This window comes from Zea mays, chromosome 5 (assembly GCF_902167145.1).
Source record: "Zea mays cultivar B73 chromosome 5, Zm-B73-REFERENCE-NAM-5.0, whole genome shotgun sequence".
Classification (NCBI taxonomy): domain Eukaryota; kingdom Viridiplantae; phylum Streptophyta; class Magnoliopsida; order Poales; family Poaceae; genus Zea; species Zea mays.
Window position 1 is genome coordinate 7,542,197 of NC_050100.1, and position 16,258 is coordinate 7,558,454.

Here is a 16,258-nt window from a genome sequence, read left to right on the forward strand (position 1 = left end):
GAGGCGCCTTGCTCGATGATTTTCTTTGAGCCTTTAATCATTAGCTTAAAGCTCACAAACTTTCCTATAACCTCCTCGGGAGACATTAGCGTGTATCTAGGATCACCTTGAATTAATTGAACTTGCGTAGGGTTAAGAAAAACGAGGGATCTAAGAATAACCTTGACCATCTCATGGTCATCCCATTTGGTGCTCCCGAGGTTGCGCACTTGGTTCACCAAGGTCTTCAAGCGGTTGTACATGGCTTGCGGATCCTCTCCTTGGTGAAGCATGAAGCGACCGAGCTCCCCCTCGATCGTCTCCCGCTTGGTGATCTTGGTCACCTCGTCTCCTTCGTGCGCGGTCTTAAGCACGTCCCAAATTTCCTTTGCGCTCTTCAACCCTTGCACCTTATTATACTCCTCTCAACTTAGAGAGGCGAGGAGTATAATAGTGGCTTGGGAGTTGAAGTGGTGAATTTGGGCCACTTCATCCGAATCATAGTCTTCATCCCCTACGGATGGTACCTGTACACCAAACTCAACAACGTTCCAAATGCTTGTGTGGAGTGAGGTTAGATGATGCCTCATTTTGTCACTCCACATATTATAATCTTCACCGTCAAAAACCGGTGGTTTGCCTAGTGGAACGGAAAATAAAGGGGTACGCTTTGAAATATGAGGGTAGCGTAGGGGAATCTTACTATACTTCTTGCGCTAATGGCGCTTAGAAGTTATGGACGGCGCGTCGGAGCCGGAGGTGGATGGCGATGAAGAATCGGTCTCATAGTAGACCACTTTCCTCATCTTATTCTTTTTGTCGCCACTCCGATGCGACTTTTGTGAGGAGGAAGCCTTATCCTTCCCCTTGTTGCGGGACTCTCCCGATGGAGCCTTCCCGTGGCTTGTAGCGGGCTTGTCGCCGGTCACCATCTCTTTCTTGGCGTGATCTCCTGACATCACTTCGAGCGGTTAAGCTCTAATGAAGCACCGGGCTCCGATACCAATTGAAAGTCACCTAGAGGGGGTGAATAGGGCGAATCTGAAATTTATAAACTTAAGCACAACTACAAGTCGGGTTAGCGTTAGAAATATAAGCGAGTCCGAGAGAGAGGGTGAAAAACAAATCGCAAACAAATAAGGAGTGAGACACAAGGATTTGTTTTACCGAGGTTCGGTTCTTGCAAACCTACTCCCCGTTGAGGTGGTCACAAAGACCGGGTCTCTTTCAACCCTTTCCCTCTCTCAAACGGTCACTTAGACCGAGTGAGCTTCTCTTCTCAATCACACGGGACACTAAGGTAGTGTTTGGTTGAAGAGCCAAGTAGAACGGAGCCGTTCTGTCCCAGTTTTGTTGCTGTTTGGTTACAAAGGAACTAGAACGGAATGACTCCAATTAGGGAATATTCTCCTCAGATCCGGAACCATTCCGCTCCAAAAAATCAACCGGACGGAGCCGCTCCGTTCCCATCCCGCTCTCACAGTCACGCTCCGTTCCGTTCACTCTGCAACCAAACAAAAAACAGAGCCGCTCCGTTCCAGATTACCAAACACAGAACAGAGCGGCTCCGTTTCTAGAATCAGGGATGGAACGACTCCGTTCTACTTGGCTCCTCAACCAAACACTACCTAAGTCCCCGCAAGAACCACCACACAATTGGTGTCTCTTGCCTTGGTTACAATTGAGTGTTCACAAGAAAGAATGAGAAAGAAAAGAAGCAATCCAAGCGGAAGAGCTCAAATGAACACAAATGTCACTCTCTCTAGTCACTATTTGATTTGGAGTGATTCCAAACTTGGGAGAGGATTTGATCTCTTTGGTTGTGTCTAGAATTGAATGCTATAGCTCTTGTAAGGTGTTGGAAGGTAGAAAACTTGGATGCAATGAATGGTGGGGTGGTTGGGGTATTTATAGCCCCAACCACCAAACTAGCCGTTTGGTGGAGGCTGCTGTCGACGGGCACACCGGACACTGTCCGATGCGCCAGCTACGTCACCCGGCCGTTAGGGTTCGACCGTTGGAGCTCTGACAGGTGGGGTCTTCTGGCTGTCCGGTGGTGCACCGGACAAGTACTATAGACTGTCCTGTGCGCCTTCTGATGCTGCTCTGACTCTGACGCGCACTGTAGCGCATTGAATGCGGTTTCAGTCGACCGTTGGCGCTGAAGTAGCCGTTGCTCCGCTGGCACACCGGACAGTCCGGTGCGCCACCGGACACTGTTCGGTGCCTCACCGGACAGTCTGGTGAATTATAGTGGAGCGCCCTCTGATTTTCCCGAAAGTGATGAGTTTGGAGCTGAGTTCCCTGGTACACCGGACACTGTCCGATGGTGCATCAGACACTGTCCGGTGGCACATCGGACAGTCCAGTGTGCCAGACCAGGGCACACTTCGGTTGTCTTTTGCTCTCTTTGTTTGAACCCTTTCTTGGTCATTTTATTGGTCTATTGTGAACCTTTGGCACCTGTAAAACTTATAATCTAGAGCAAACTAGTTAGTCCAATTATTTGTATTGGGCAATTCAACCACCAAAATCAATTAGGAAAAGGTGTAAGCCTATTTCCCTTTCACGACCCATTTAGCACAAAAAAGTGGGCCGAAAAGCGGACTAAGCGGGCCGGTAAGCAGATTTTAGTGAAAAAAAGCGGGCTTAACGTGCTTAGAGGTAAACGGGCCGTGCCGGGCTAACCCACCGTGCCTAGTTTCCTGTTCGAGCCCGGCCTGGTTATTCGTGCCGGGCCGCCCGGGCCCGCATAGAACAGGGTCGTGCCGGGCTCGGACCGAGCCCAAACAGCGGGCTTCGTGTCGGGCTCGCGGGCCTCGTGCTTTTTGGCCATCTATATGTAGGGTTAGATAGGCTGGTCCGAAACACGAAAAAAACATGGTCTAGACATGACCCAAGAAAATTTAGTGTCGGGCCGGTCTGACACGATACATTGGGCCAAGGACACGGCCCACGTACGGGCATGACTCGTTTAAGTCAGACACTAAATGGCCCATACAGAGACACACAAAAAGGCTTATGTATTCATTAAAACCACATTTAATTCACACTTCCATTTACTTAAAGAGCGTGAAGCTGGAGTTGATACTAGTTAGATGTTTCTTTTGCAGCTTTGAATTAGAGGATGTGATTTAATTTTAATTATGTTATGAACATTGAATAATGAATGAAACTTATGAACTCGTGGTTGTACTCCTTTTCCCTTCTAGGAAAAGGACTTTTTAGCGAGGTAGTCATTACACAGCTCTAGTAATTTAATATAAACATTAAATTTTTTTGTTCAAATTTGTTGGTCTTATTTTTTTTATAATTTTGATGTTAAATATGGTTTGAATTGAGGGCTTTGATGTGAGTTTCGGGCTAGAAACTAAGTTTCGGACCAGAAATTGAATTTTGGGACCCTTGAAATGAGACTAGCAAGCAACTACGTGTCGGGTAGTGTCAAGTCAAAATTCAAACATGTAAGATCGTGCCTGGTCAGGTGGCTCGAATGTATACCTATACTGATGAAGTATTGTCACCTCTTCCCTACTGCTAATTAAGAATAGAGTGTAGGCGCCTGGCGCGGCCATGCCCCCGCCTCCGTCTCCCACGCGCGATGCCCCAATGGCTCCACACCGATGGAAAGCGAGGAGGCCAACGCCGAGGCACACGGCCCACACGCCCACCTCCATCGCCCACCGCACCGTCTCCATCTCGACCTCCTGCTCCTCCTACTCTGCGTCCCCGACCACCTCCCACCCATCGTCGTCGCACTCACAGCGGCACCAGCCGCAGAGGCCCGTGGTGGCGTCCTCCTCTGGTATCCCCTCCAGTCGGGTGGCTCCGCACCGCATCCGCCCCGGCCTCGGCCGGCCGCGCGGGCCCTGTCCCGCATCAGCACGCCACCCTTCGCGAGCACCACCACCTCCGCCACACACACCTCCGGCGAGGGTAGTGCTCGACGGCACTCCACGTGCCACCCCCTCGCGCCGCGCGGAGAAGACACCCTTCGCCGCGACCTCCTCCCCGGTGGCGGCGAGCACCACGAACCGCGCGACCTCGGCGGCGGCGACGCGGTCGGCGCTCGCGTACGCGTTGGCGGCGACCCGGCGGAGAGTGACCTTGGCGGGCGCGGCTGGCAGGAGCGCGCGGCCGTTTAGCCCCAGCGCCGCGTCCCCGATGGCTGGGTGGTAGGCCAGCGTGAGCTCCACGGGCGTCATGGTGGAGCAGGAGGAGAGGCAGAGGTAGAAAGCGCAGATGTCGAGGCGCCGGGACGGGGGCGGGCGGAGGAAGCCGCCCTCTATTGCCGTGGCGCGGCATATCACAGAAACCGATCGCTGAGTGTGGGCGCAATGTAGTGAGTGGGACTCAGCCAAAAGTTGAGCCAGCCACCGGTACACATACAACACACCTCGAATACCTAACCCACCCTCTGGTCTTGTTCCCGTCGCCCGGTTGCTGCTTGGCGCCGCCGGCTCTAGAGCTCGGAACCGCCGGCGGCTCTGGAGCTCGGAGCCGCCGCCGCCTTGTGCGTGGCCGCGACAGCCACCCTCGACGCCGCCGTCGACCTCACCAGATTCTTCACCTGGGGAGGAGGCTCCGTCGACTTCCTCTTCAGCCTCGCCTCGCGCTCGGCCGGCAGGCTCCTCTTCCTCCCACCGTTGTTATTGTTCTCTTGCTCGCCGCCGTCGATGGATGCGTTCCTCGCCTCGCCTTTCCTCTTCCTCTCGTTGCAAGCCGCTTCAGGGGCCTCAGGAGTGTTCTTAGCGTGATCCAGCTTCTTGTTCAGGGAGTTTGAGATCCTCAGGATGTGGTTCTCCTTCTCGCTCATCACCTTCGTGTTTGCAGGAGTCGCAACGACGACGCGGGACTCCACTGCCGTCATGTTTGTGTCCTGCTCCTTCGCCTGCTTTCAAGTTCTCTTAGCTGACATGTGGAGGCGCCAAGCTCCGGGTTATTCAAGATTTCTTAAATAAATGCAGTACAAATTGAGGCAGCTGTGAGAAAGAAGGCTACCTTAATCTGAAGCATTGACTCGGTTCTATGAGTCTCCAACAGCTCATGTCCTACTACTAATTAAGAATGCAGTGTGAGAGCGGCCATGCCTCCGCCTCCCGCGCGTGATGCCCCAACGGTCTCACACCGACGCAGAGCTCGTCCACCGTGCACCGCCGCGTCGCCGTGATTGCCGCTATATCCCCGCAGGACTGCAGGAGGAGAGAGTGACATGCGAAATATGGTCTGGCTCTGGCTCTGGCCATACAGCAGCCGAGCCAACCACCCAGCAGAGGTCGCAAACGCATCAATGGTTTGCTCTGCAGCGTGGCGAGCGATCGCAGGCACATGCAGTAGTAGTCGAAAAGAGGGACGACAGGTTTGGCTCGAATCGGAAGACCAGTTGGCACGCAACTGCAGTTTTCATTTCGTTTAAAAAAGACGCCAAATATCATATGCTGCCTTTTAGATTTGGAATGGACAAGTACCACGCAGTTCGTGGTGGCCAACTGGCCATGGCCAATGCACGATCCACACTGCCGACCACCGGGATTCGCTGCTCAAAGGTGTAGTACTTATCCATTCAAGGACTGCGCAGACGGATTGGAGCCACACCTATCAACACTAATATTTTGTTGAATATTTTATATGTCGTTGCAACGTACGGGCATCTAACTAGTAGAGAAAATATGTTTTGTTACACTAGTAGTTATTGGCTTATCTCTCGCCTATTCCAGAAGTAGTGATGGGCGGCTCTCATTAAATGTCAGTTTTGCTCGTCAACATGATGTGTATGTACACACGATCGTATATTCATACACATCACGGTTTCTGAGTATATATATATATATATATATATATATATATATATATATATATATATATATATATATATATATATATATATATATATATATATATATATATATATATATATATATATATATATATATATATATATATATATTACACATTTAGAATATGAATGTATTTGTTTACACTAAATTGGTTGCATTCAAGGCAATCTGTACATTACAATACACGTGACCATCACACGTAAAGGTCCAACTAATACCTCAGCGACATTCTTATGGCTGGGAGTACAATACATAGTGCTTGGCGTGGGTCGTGATTTCGACTATATCACTATACATATAACCATCTATCATGTGATTATGGCCCTGTTTGGCACAGCTTATTTTCAGCTTCTTCACAAATTTAAGCTGAAGTCCTGCCAAACAGTCAGCTTCTGCAGCAGCTTATCAGTTCAGCTGCTTCTCAAAATGAACTAAAAGCAGCCAACAAGCAGAAGCTGCTTCTTACCAGCTTATCAGATAAGCTGCTTTTTCAACAAGCAGCAGTTGTCCCAAACAGGGCCTATATACAATCTTATAATAAGTATTATCTCCATTCTCGAATATTTATCGTTCGCTTGTTTAAAAATGGAGGAGTCAAATATATATGCCATGCACGAGCACGCTTGTCTTGGATGACGTAACAGCATCATGCGTACTGTATGCTGTGCGATGGTTACGTTGGTGGACGCGATCGGCGCTCTAGACGGGGTAGGACGGCAGCTTGGCGAGACCGCAGACGCCCTCCCCGCGGACGCCGCGGCGGATCCGGACGTATCCGCCCTCGCCCCACGACGCGCCCCAGGAGTTCTTCATCAGCCAGTACCTTGTGCCGTCGTTCGCCGTGCCGTACCCGACGGCCGTGATGGCGTGGTTGAGGTCCGTGCCGCAGGCCCCGCCCAGCACGCCGCTGTCGTAGAAGCGGAACGCCATGTCCTCGCCGTTGATGGCCACGGACACGGGCTGGTTGGCCACGGCGGCCGCGAGCGCGGCCTCGTTGTTGCGCGGCACGTCCTCGTGGCCCCGGATGGACGCGGCCCGCGCGGCGGCGGCGGACGAGCGGCAGGGCCCGTCCCGGCCCTGGTACGGGTAGCCCGACTCCGAGGCCAGCCCGCCGCGGCGCGCGACGAACTGGAAGGCGTTGTCCATGAGGCCGCCGTCGCAGCCCTGGTCCACGCCGCTGACGTCACAGTCCACCAGCTCCTGCTCCGACAGCGACACCAGCCGCCCCGTCCGGATCTTGTTCAGCCCTTCCACCGCCGCCACCGCCGAGAACGCCCAGCAGCAGCCTGCGTGCGTGTGTGTTGACGTGTTGTGCATGGCTACGTTGGATTAATTGCCTAAAAATACTGGGAACCTTTTAACTTAATTGGTCCTTCATTCAGAAAAAAGGTAGCTAGATGGAGACGTATCCACGGCCACGCACGGTAGGTTTTGATCGTTCACTATTCAGAATGCATGCATCGTGCATGTGCGCAGGTGGTGTTTCCGTGTTTGCATGGTCGTTCTCGTTCGTAGGTACGTACCGCACGCTCCCTGGTCCTTGACGCCGGTGACGGCACCCATGGCCCGCCAGTCCACGCTCTGCGCCGCGTCCGCCAGGCTGAAGTTCTCGTACCTGAACCGGCCGGCGCCCGCGGACGGCGCCGGGCGCGGCCGGAGCCCGGTCCTGGCCGCGCGGAACTCCTCGACGGTGAGGTCGGCGAACCTGTTGGTCGCCAGCCGGTGGCTGTGCGTCCCTGCGGCGTTGAACGAGTCGATCAGCTCCGCGTTGGCCCGGAACACCTCCAGCCGCCGCGCCTTCTCGGCCTCATCCTTGTACGCGCGCCCGTGCTCCGCCATCCACTTCTCGTGCCGCGACGCCATCGCGGCGGCGGCCGCCGCGAGCGCGCGGGGAGCGGCGGCGGTGCACAGTACGGCGCTGCCCACGACGAGGACGGCGAGGAGGAACCGTGACGCGGACATATTTTTTTGGGGGGGTATGCTAGTGTATTTAGCTATGTAGTTAGTGTGTCTTGTGTGTGCAATGCTAGTGTGTCGTCGTCTTTAGCTCATGTCATGTGACCTAGCTAGCTTAGCTGGTGCTTGGCCAAACCCTGCAATGCAGGAAGGGGTTTATATAGCAGTACGTTCAGGAGGTAGCCGGAAAGGACCCAAAAGGATTTAAGTTAGGCATGGTTAACTGTGACTCCATTGTCAGTGTTAGCAGGAGGGGAGAGAGTTAGCCTAACAAATTATATATCCATGGATCAGGAGAAAAGAGGCGTCAAGTAAGCTCCCACCATGGACGATTATTATCACAGCCATCGTATTCAGGGCACTCGTTCTCTTGAAAAGGATCCAAAATTCATAAGCATATATGCATGTAGGACATAATTCTGATGTAGCTGGTGGTGGACACGCCGTTTTTTCTTTTATCTTTCAACGAGTGAGACTGGCGAGGACATGGAGTCCACACTTGCGCTGCTGGCCAGGGCTAGCTCTGCTCTGCTGGTTGAAACGAAACACTTGGGGTTGGACTGGTGACGTGAGCGAGCGGCTCTCCTTGACCGAGACGTACGTGACCGTGAGTGGTTTGCTGGATTCCTATTTCCTACGGCAGCCTCGGAATCTCTTGGCTGGCTAGCTTGCAGTCACTGGGTCTCTTATCCTCGCAGAGATTGGGATCGGACATTTCGTGGATGCAAATTAAAATGCCTAGCTAGGTGTCGCTTGCCGCTTGGTATTTAGTGATATATATATATATATATATATATATATATATATATATATATATATATATATATATATATATATATATATATATAACGACAAATAAAAAGAAATGGAGAGAGTATCACTAAATACTACGCATGACATAATCCCATACGACGCATGATTGCACCCCAACGAACGAGCTTTCTACTTGCAGCTGACAGGATCCACGTCGCCGTCGGCGTCGCGGTATCTTCCGTTTGTACACGCAACGCAAGGCATGATGACCAATAACCAGCTCGACGCGCGGGAGCTGAATCCGAGCGAGAATCGTCAACACATATAGGGCCCGGGCCGGCCGCCTCCCCGGTGTCCATTACCGGTCCTCCCAGTCCCAGATGAGATTCCGGTTGGGTTCCTGTCACTGCCTAGCTACCTTGCTTTGTGTCACTCATCAATCATCATCACTCACTCTCTCAACAGTCCCCATGATACCGACCCAACTCACCCGTACCGTAAATGCTTCCGTTTAAGATAAGAACCATACTACCTTTCTTTCATTTTGATGACGATATCATTAGGGCATGTACAGTGGGTGTTTTAAGTTGTGTCTTACAGTGTGTCTAGGGGGGTGAATGTAAAAAAACTCAAGACACGTATCTTGACGAAGACACAGTGTCTTAGCTCTATGTTCGAGACAGGAGACTAGCTGATTGGTCACTTTAATTTATTGAATGCTCTGATTGGTACAATAAATATCGTAAGACACATGTTTTAGACATGACCACTGTATTATGTTGTGTTTTAGTTGTATCTTATACTTGGAGTACTGTGCAGCAGTATCTGGGTTGTACATGCCCTTAGTCAATTAGCAGTCCGAGCCCAGTCATTATTTGGAGACTAGTTCATACATTTTCTGGGTGCAACAAGTTTGTGAAAAACGACGGCGCTCCATCCTATGCTCTAGTAAAATCTCATTGGGGGGGGTCCCGTCGGTCCCCGGAGCAGAGCAGCCGCACGAGCTGACGCGTCATGCCTCCAGAACCGGTCTTTGTCAGCTGGATAGGTGCCTCGGTCCGAGCGCTCGCTGGCCGCCGGCTGCTCCTTCCATTGTGTGCAGTGCAGGACGTTCCGATTCCGACGTCAGAGGTCAGATCAAACGTGGAGCTTTCTGCGTCGTGACATCAGCTCCTCCTTTTCTTTTCTTTTCTCTCTCCCATTCGTGCTGAACGACGACGGCTGCTGCTGGAAGCAACACAAGATAGAATATGGATAGAAAAAGCAGTGGACGAGGACGAGGCCACCCCCGGTCTTGGGAATGTTGCCATGCCGCCATTACTGAGGCTGTGTGCAGCGGCGTCCGCCAGACCGCTCCCTCCTCTCAATCTGGCGGCTGCAGAAGTCCTCTACGACCGCAACGACATCCTCTAAAAGGTTCCCCACGCAGCAGATGTAAACAGCAACACGCTGCAGTGAGCATGAGTTCGCCGTCCCCCTTCAACTGTGCATTTGTACGGTTGTTTTTTTAATAGGTGAAGAAAAAATGGTAATAAATGATGAATAAGATTGGATAATGATATTTTATAGTTATAGTGGGGTATAGGGGGAGAATATAGAGGAAACCGCTGCGGAAGATGAAAAAATAGGGGATGAAATGTTGATGATGTGACGCAAAAAAGTGATATAGAGGGAGAAATTTAGAGGAAACCGCTGCGGACAGTCTGACGAGAGCACTTCGACCGGCGAGACCACCATGGTGAGTGAGCCGAGCCGGGGCCGCAAACTGAGAGTGGCAATGGCGATGGTTTGTGAAAGCTCAAATATTACTCATAACAGCAGTAGAGGTGGGTAATTTAATTTATTATATAGATCCAATTGCTATTATCGGTGACGATGATTAGAGTCTACCAAATTAAAAGTTTCTGGTTATTATGAGAACTTTTTTAGTAGTTTTTTTCTAGCACGTCTACCAAATTAAACTTAACATACTTTAACGACCTATATTATTATGCTAGAATTATATATGTATTAGATAGAGGAGAGTGTTTGCTATGCTAGCACCTCTAGGTAGTGATGTGTCCTAGGCTTGATAGGAAGACTCTTGGCGTGCTCTGGCGGGAAAATAACGCTACTTTTGTTATCTTTTATGCTGACAAACAGTGTTGCTTTCTGATACCACAAAAGTGAGCCATATATATATATATATATGCTTCTCTTTTCTTTTATATATGATGCACCTAATCAGTTCAGTTTTAAACTAACTAGGTCATATATAAAATAACTGCAGGCTGAAACAAAATAACTAAGGGGATCATAACGCTACTTACTACTACCATTACCTGTTTTAGTTTTACGCCATCCTGAACCATCGTACTGCACTATCAATTAAGTACCAACAAAAACTTTACATCCGTTCAAGCCGCCTGCTCCAGGAATGGGCGAGAGCAGTAGTTGGAAGCAGCTGTGACATATAAATATATAATAATCAGATGAGTTTCACGGTGGCACGTTGCTTGTGAGGATGAGATGGTGATAGATCAACTTGATGGTTGTTCATTTTACTCCTCAAATTACTAAATATTGGGGACTAAAAGGTAATACATCAGATTTCCTCTCTTCTTTGGTCCTTTTTTTTTGTAATTTAAGGACTAAAAAAGAGAGACTAAAGTTTAGCCTCATAGAACCAAACATGCCCTCATTCTAATCCACAAATCAAATAAAAAAAGTGAGGAATGTCCTCAAACCAAACACATCCATGATATGTCTCGAGATATAACTATAATCAAACCAAACACATCCTTGGGGCCTATTTGGAAACTCTGTTTCTTAAAACCACAGTTTATAATACTACAGTTTATTGTATATCATGACATACATATGGTATATTTTATATCAGTCTAATCCAACATTCGTTTAGAAACACAGTATTTCAGTTATAGTGTAGAAGAGAAGACGTAGTTATGTACAAACAAAAAGTATTAGTAAAACCATGGTTTAAAATACATAGTTTTTAGATATGCTCCCAAATATCTTTTAGTCTAAAATAACATGTTATGCTCAAATACCACGATATTATCTTAGGATTAAGGAAATATTATGTTATGTTCTGAAACAGATCCTTAGTGTTTGCACATGATATGTCTCCGGATATAACTATAATCAGACAAAAAAAGATTGTACTCTATGACACATCCTGGACGGATACAAGAATGTCCAATCTTATAAATGCATGCCTTGTTTGATTTTCTGGGGAATGTACTCATGCGATAAAAAGGAAATGGAATTTGCGGATAGTGCCTCAATCTCAAACTTGACACCCTTTTGCAGCATTGCTTCCAACTCTGACCTGTCAAATTAGAGAATACATGTGAAATTCAGGGAGAAAATGTAAAAAATAACTCAGAATTCTTGATAGGAAATGATGCGTTTAATATCTTAAAATATAAAGTGCTTCAAACTATTGTGCCTTTACTGGTAAAAACAGGAAGCTATACAGTCATTGAAGCTAAAGATCTGGTGCTGAAGAAACTCAAACTCCAGCAACTAAATCATAAGAATGATGACTGTACAAATCAGATTCCACGAAAGCTCTAGTAAAACTCCATGCACTAATAGACCTCGATCTTGACCTGGAGATCACAATGATATCATGGAGGATATAATTGTAATACACCTAGTAAAACTCCAAAGCTGGTTCATTACTTCATTACCTCCATTCTGGGGCTTCCCTGTGTAAATAGCACCTAGCAAGAATGCCTTCAGCTTTCCTCCTATCTGCGCAGCAGAACACATGATTTCACAGGTTGGCATTTGACATACAACAAGAAACTAAGGAACATCTTCCAAAAAAAAGTATGTATGCCACTTGAATCACTACAGTTTATTCACCTTCAGGTGACAAACGAAGTAGGCAGCAGTCTGGAAGGCAATATTCTTCAAAATCAGATGTGAAAACTCCAAGCCACCGTATATCAGGGACACGCAACAAGTTTGCATCATGTGCCAATTGCTTGAAGAATGAAATTACGCAAGTAGCAGAGGTTGGTAAGTTAACACAAGTAAATATGTCATAATCTTGGGTTTCAAAGAGCAAAAAGAAATATTTTGGTCATGCTTGTGATAAGATGAGCAAAACGAGCATAATCATGTTTATTTTGAGGGGAAAAATGAACTGCTCTAATACACAGCCTTATTGCTAACGGGACTTCATAAAGTAATAGAACTTTCAAATGCAAAGAGGCCAGACAAGCTGTTGATTTAGGACGAAAGGTGCAGTATATGATCATGTCCATGGATTCGTTACCTGCAATTTTAACCTGTGAATCTGCTAAGGAAGTTAAGTTCATAGACAATAGATATAGATGAGCATAGCAGCATCAGATAAATCATGCCTACCAAGGAACCAAATTTATAGGTAGCCAGAATGTCGAAACCATAAGGATCTGAGTCCACTAAGCAATAAGCAGGCAGATGCAGCAGTTCAACAAGGTACCGCAGGAATCTAGGATGGAAAAAGAATGTAAAATTGGGATAGCGGTTGAGAAATATGCAAGAGGAACTTAATGAATAAAGAGCACATGCCTTCTTGTTGGAATATCTGGATAGCCTCTTCCCTGGGTTGACAATGCAATATCATGAAACTAGAGAAAAAATTATGAAAATTGATAACATCGGGTGAGAGTTGTTACTTACTGTAATAACAATGCAGCGATTTCTTTCACAGAACTTGTCATTGGCCAAACGCTGGAACACTGCAAAGGGACTACTGAAGCATATTGTACAAAGAGCGGAAATTATTAAATGCAAAAAAAAAAAGACCTGTCTCCTTCTCAACCACAAGTATGTAGTGGGCAACACTAACAACATCTGCAAGAGAAGAAAGAATAAGACAACTTCAGCTCACTATAATGCAATTCAGGGTATCAAGGGAGGAAATCAAAAGCTTTGCTATAGAGGTGTACTGGTGTAGGCACGTCTAAATCCGAGTTGTTAAACAACCATATAATATCTCAATTACAAAATTTGACTGGAAAAGATAAAAGGTACTCCCGATGTTTCAAATAATTCTTCACTTTAGCATTGTCCTAAGTCAAACTTCTCTAACTTTGATCAAGTTTTAGAACAATATATTATCACCTAGAAGTTCAATAAATGCATTATCAAAAGAGGACATATCTGGTGCATATGGTGCACATATTAAATCACCACCACTTATTTTATATCTAACGTCTTTAGTTGATCATTCAATTTACAAATAATACCTTCCATCACTACACACCACCACGTTGGAGGGTGTCCTTAGCAAAATATACCAAACAACTAGAGACGTTAGATCTAAATTGAGTGGTGATGATTTAATATGTGCACCATGTGCACCAATCTTTCATGTGCACCGGATATCTTCTCTTATCAAAACATATAACTAAAGTGAAGTTAGAGAGGTTTGATTTGGGACAAAGCTAGAGTGAAGTAGTAAACTATAACTTGGAAGAGGGGGAGTAGTTATTTAATTCAGAATGTAAGATTATGAATTTCTTTTAAAAAAAGAAACAAAAAATTGAAGATCTATGGTACCATTTAAGAGCAAAAAATGATCAGTGACTTTTTGCCCAGTGTGCTTCAAAACATCAAGGAAAGAGTTGATTTTTCACTACCCCCTCCCTTCTACACATTTCACAAAAGCACAAAGGGGTTGTGTTCCTAAAGTTGATGGAAAAACCTTTGATTGCCTCAATGTCAACAGGAATGGAGAAAGCCTGAATATACAGAAGGTAAAGCAAACAAATTAAATGAAATCTTATCAATAGACCAGTTAGCAAAATTAGGGGGCAGAGAACATAAAAGCTTACAGCATTGACGCTTGTTATACAATACACTTTCTTTTCGCCCTCCATAAATCTTATCCAGCCCATCACCAAACTAGGATAATGAAGGGAATAGACATGTGCACACAATTAAACAACTGAATAAATAACAAATAGTTCTATGAATATAACATCGCAAACCTAGCAAAAACAATGCAAGTAACAGCAAGTGTAATACGGAAATCATATAGAATTTCCAAATTCCTATAGTGAATTTAGTTAACACTTATGCTATATTGATTTTTTATTCAGATAAACCAAAGAGAACTCTTCATGAATTCAGACATGTTCTGTATCAAAAAAAATATATCTCAAAGTTGTGAACTGACACTGGGAAGAACAACAGATCCATCATGGCATCATTTCTTCCTCCTCTTCATATGCATAAACCTATACGGCTAAGACTACATTGAAAGAACGGTATCCCAGGTTCCCAACCCCACTAGCTCATCAAACACATCCAAATCATCTTTCTTTATATAATGGTGAGAAGCACACAGGATGATTAAGGAACAAAAAAAAACGGGTTTATTTAAGTTATAAAAAAATGAAGCGTTGTAAAATAATAGAAGAATAACAAACGGACATATCTTCAGAGCTTCAACTCTATGACAGTTCATACCCTTTCACTACAGGAACCTGCAGAGAGCCAAGGGAGCACAGTATTCAGTCAGATAAAAGGTTATGAAATTAAGACAGTATGTAATAGTCATGGTGCTGCATATTAGTGAAGGAGCAAATATCGTTGATGGCACAAGTCCTTTCTACAATACACAATGGAAGCTTCAGGGAAGACAGCAGACTAGTGGCACCTATGGACCTACCACGTTGAGATTGTGCCGGCTGCACTTGAAGAGTATGCAGATATCGTTGATGGCACGGTCAACAACTGCTACTTCTGCAGGGAGCCAAGATATGTGCAAATTCTAGTAATCCCGTATAATGGAATGAGGAGCAAACATTGCACCTACTGAGCACAGACCTACGAAGATGGAGGGGTACATGTAGTAGATGTCCCTCTTGGAGCAGTGCTTGTTCTGCTGCAGGAGCTGCTGCACCACGAACAGCACCCTCAGGAGCACATCTACGCATGAACAACGCATCAGAAAGTAATTAGTGTGATCACATAAATGCAAAGATTTAGATGTATTCGTACTGAGGCGGGAGGTGTGGTAGTCCTTGTGGAGCAGAGAGAGGACGTCCGTGCCGACGGGGATGTCGTAGCTGCAGGCACTGCAATCACGCACGAGCGCGCGCCCAGGGTCTACGGATGTCACACATTTGGGTGAAAATTGTTCGAGGGATGTGACGGTGAATTGGTCGGGAAGGAGATGATCCCGGGAGCGGGCGCGGAAGCTAAACCATGGGGACGGGGACGCAGAGTCGGCGGAGGAGCAATAGTTCCGGTACCGGTGGAGCACTATAGACGGGGAGCGGCCGGCGGCAACCTCTTCGACGATCCAGCGCACAAGCCCTGCACCATCCCCAACCGCGCGTCAGCTCCAGACGCTACAGGAGAGAGGGAAGATTTAAGGGCAGGCGATCGAGGAGATGAGTAACAAAACCTTTGATCCTGCGGAGGAGGAGCGCCGCTTCCTCCAGCCTCCGCCGCAACTGCTGCTCGTCGCCTTCGAGCGGCGCCGCTCGTCGCCTCTTATCCCTCCCCGCCATGGCGCTAGTTTTTTATTTTGATTTTTTCGAAGCCGCCATGGAGCTAATCAGCTAATCGATCGCGAAGAAACAGAATTAGGCTTAGTGGGCTCCGTTGGACTGCGTGGGCCTTCAAGAGCCCAACAACGAAGCCACCCTTCTCAAGAGGCGTAAATTGCCCTCAAGAAGAGAATACATAGACAAAGCATGGAGCCCATTCTTTATTCTCTGAATAAA

At 47.1% G+C, this 16,258-nt stretch overlaps 3 protein-coding genes across 15 annotated transcripts; all 3 read right to left on the minus strand.

Moving 5' to 3' along the window:
- Positions 1-3,428: 3,428 nt before the first annotated feature.
- On the minus strand, positions 3,429-4,849 carry LOC103627981 (uncharacterized). Its single transcript, XM_020537701.1, is given in 4 exon segments — positions 3,429-3,824; positions 3,827-3,947; positions 3,949-4,301; positions 4,538-4,849. Coding segments are annotated over 4 exon segments (1,182 nt in total).
- Positions 4,850-5,941: 1,092 nt separating this feature from the next.
- LOC100284926 (cysteine protease 1) lies at positions 5,942-8,019 on the minus strand. Of its 2 annotated transcripts, none has more exons than XM_035968083.1 (2): positions 7,340-8,019; positions 5,942-7,135 (listed from the first exon to the last, which is right to left on the minus strand). In XM_035968083.1, exons 1-2 carry the CDS (start codon positions 7,776-7,778, stop codon positions 6,516-6,518), a joined length of 1,059 nt encoding a protein of 352 aa, XP_035823976.1. In that variant the 5' UTR covers positions 7,779-8,019; the 3' UTR covers positions 5,942-6,515. The 2 variants fall into 2 exon arrangements, with proteins under 2 accessions (XP_035823976.1, NP_001359077.1); NM_001372148.1 differs by having other exon boundaries at positions 5,976-7,102; positions 7,340-7,887.
- A 1,047-nt stretch (positions 8,020-9,066) lies between these two features.
- On the minus strand, positions 9,067-16,120 carry LOC100279325 (meiotic recombination protein SPO11). 12 transcript variants are annotated; one of them, XM_008645235.3, is made up of 17 exons: positions 15,937-16,120; positions 15,734-15,845; positions 15,528-15,604; positions 15,354-15,455; positions 15,196-15,269; positions 14,994-15,010; positions 14,357-14,426; positions 14,227-14,263; positions 13,326-13,373; positions 13,200-13,258; positions 13,089-13,120; positions 12,903-13,008; positions 12,396-12,516; positions 12,218-12,281; positions 11,741-11,853; positions 10,847-10,968; positions 9,068-10,008 (listed from the first exon to the last, which is right to left on the minus strand). In XM_008645235.3, exons 1-16 carry the CDS (start codon positions 16,040-16,042, stop codon positions 10,922-10,924), a joined length of 1,185 nt encoding a protein of 394 aa, XP_008643457.1. In that variant the 5' UTR covers positions 16,043-16,120; the 3' UTR covers positions 9,068-10,008; positions 10,847-10,921. The 12 variants fall into 12 exon arrangements, with proteins under 12 accessions (XP_008643459.1, XP_008643457.1, XP_008643454.1 ...); XM_008645232.4 differs by having other exon boundaries at positions 11,805-11,853; positions 15,528-15,845; positions 15,937-16,090; XM_008645229.4 differs by having other exon boundaries at positions 15,528-15,845; positions 15,937-16,090.
- Positions 16,121-16,258: the final 138 nt, after the last annotated feature.

Coding starts and splice junctions, on each gene's coding strand:
- LOC100279325 (XM_008645229.4), bottom strand. CDS start 16,042: ATGGCGGGGAGGGATAAGAGGCGACGAGCGGCGCCGCTCGAAGGCGAC. Junction 15,846..15,936: donor CCTCCTCCGCAGGATCAAAG/GTTTTGTTACTC, acceptor GGGATGGTGCAG/GGCTTGTGCGCTGGATCGTC. Junction 15,456..15,527: donor CTACCACACCTCCCGCCTCA/GTACGAATACAT, acceptor GTTCATGCGTAG/ATGTGCTCCTGAGGGTGCTG.
- LOC100284926 (XM_035968083.1), bottom strand. CDS start 7,778: ATGTCCGCGTCACGGTTCCTCCTCGCCGTCCTCGTCGTGGGCAGCGCC. Junction 7,136..7,339: donor CAAGGACCAGGGAGCGTGCG/GTACGTACCTAC, acceptor AATCCAACGTAG/CCATGCACAACACGTCAACA.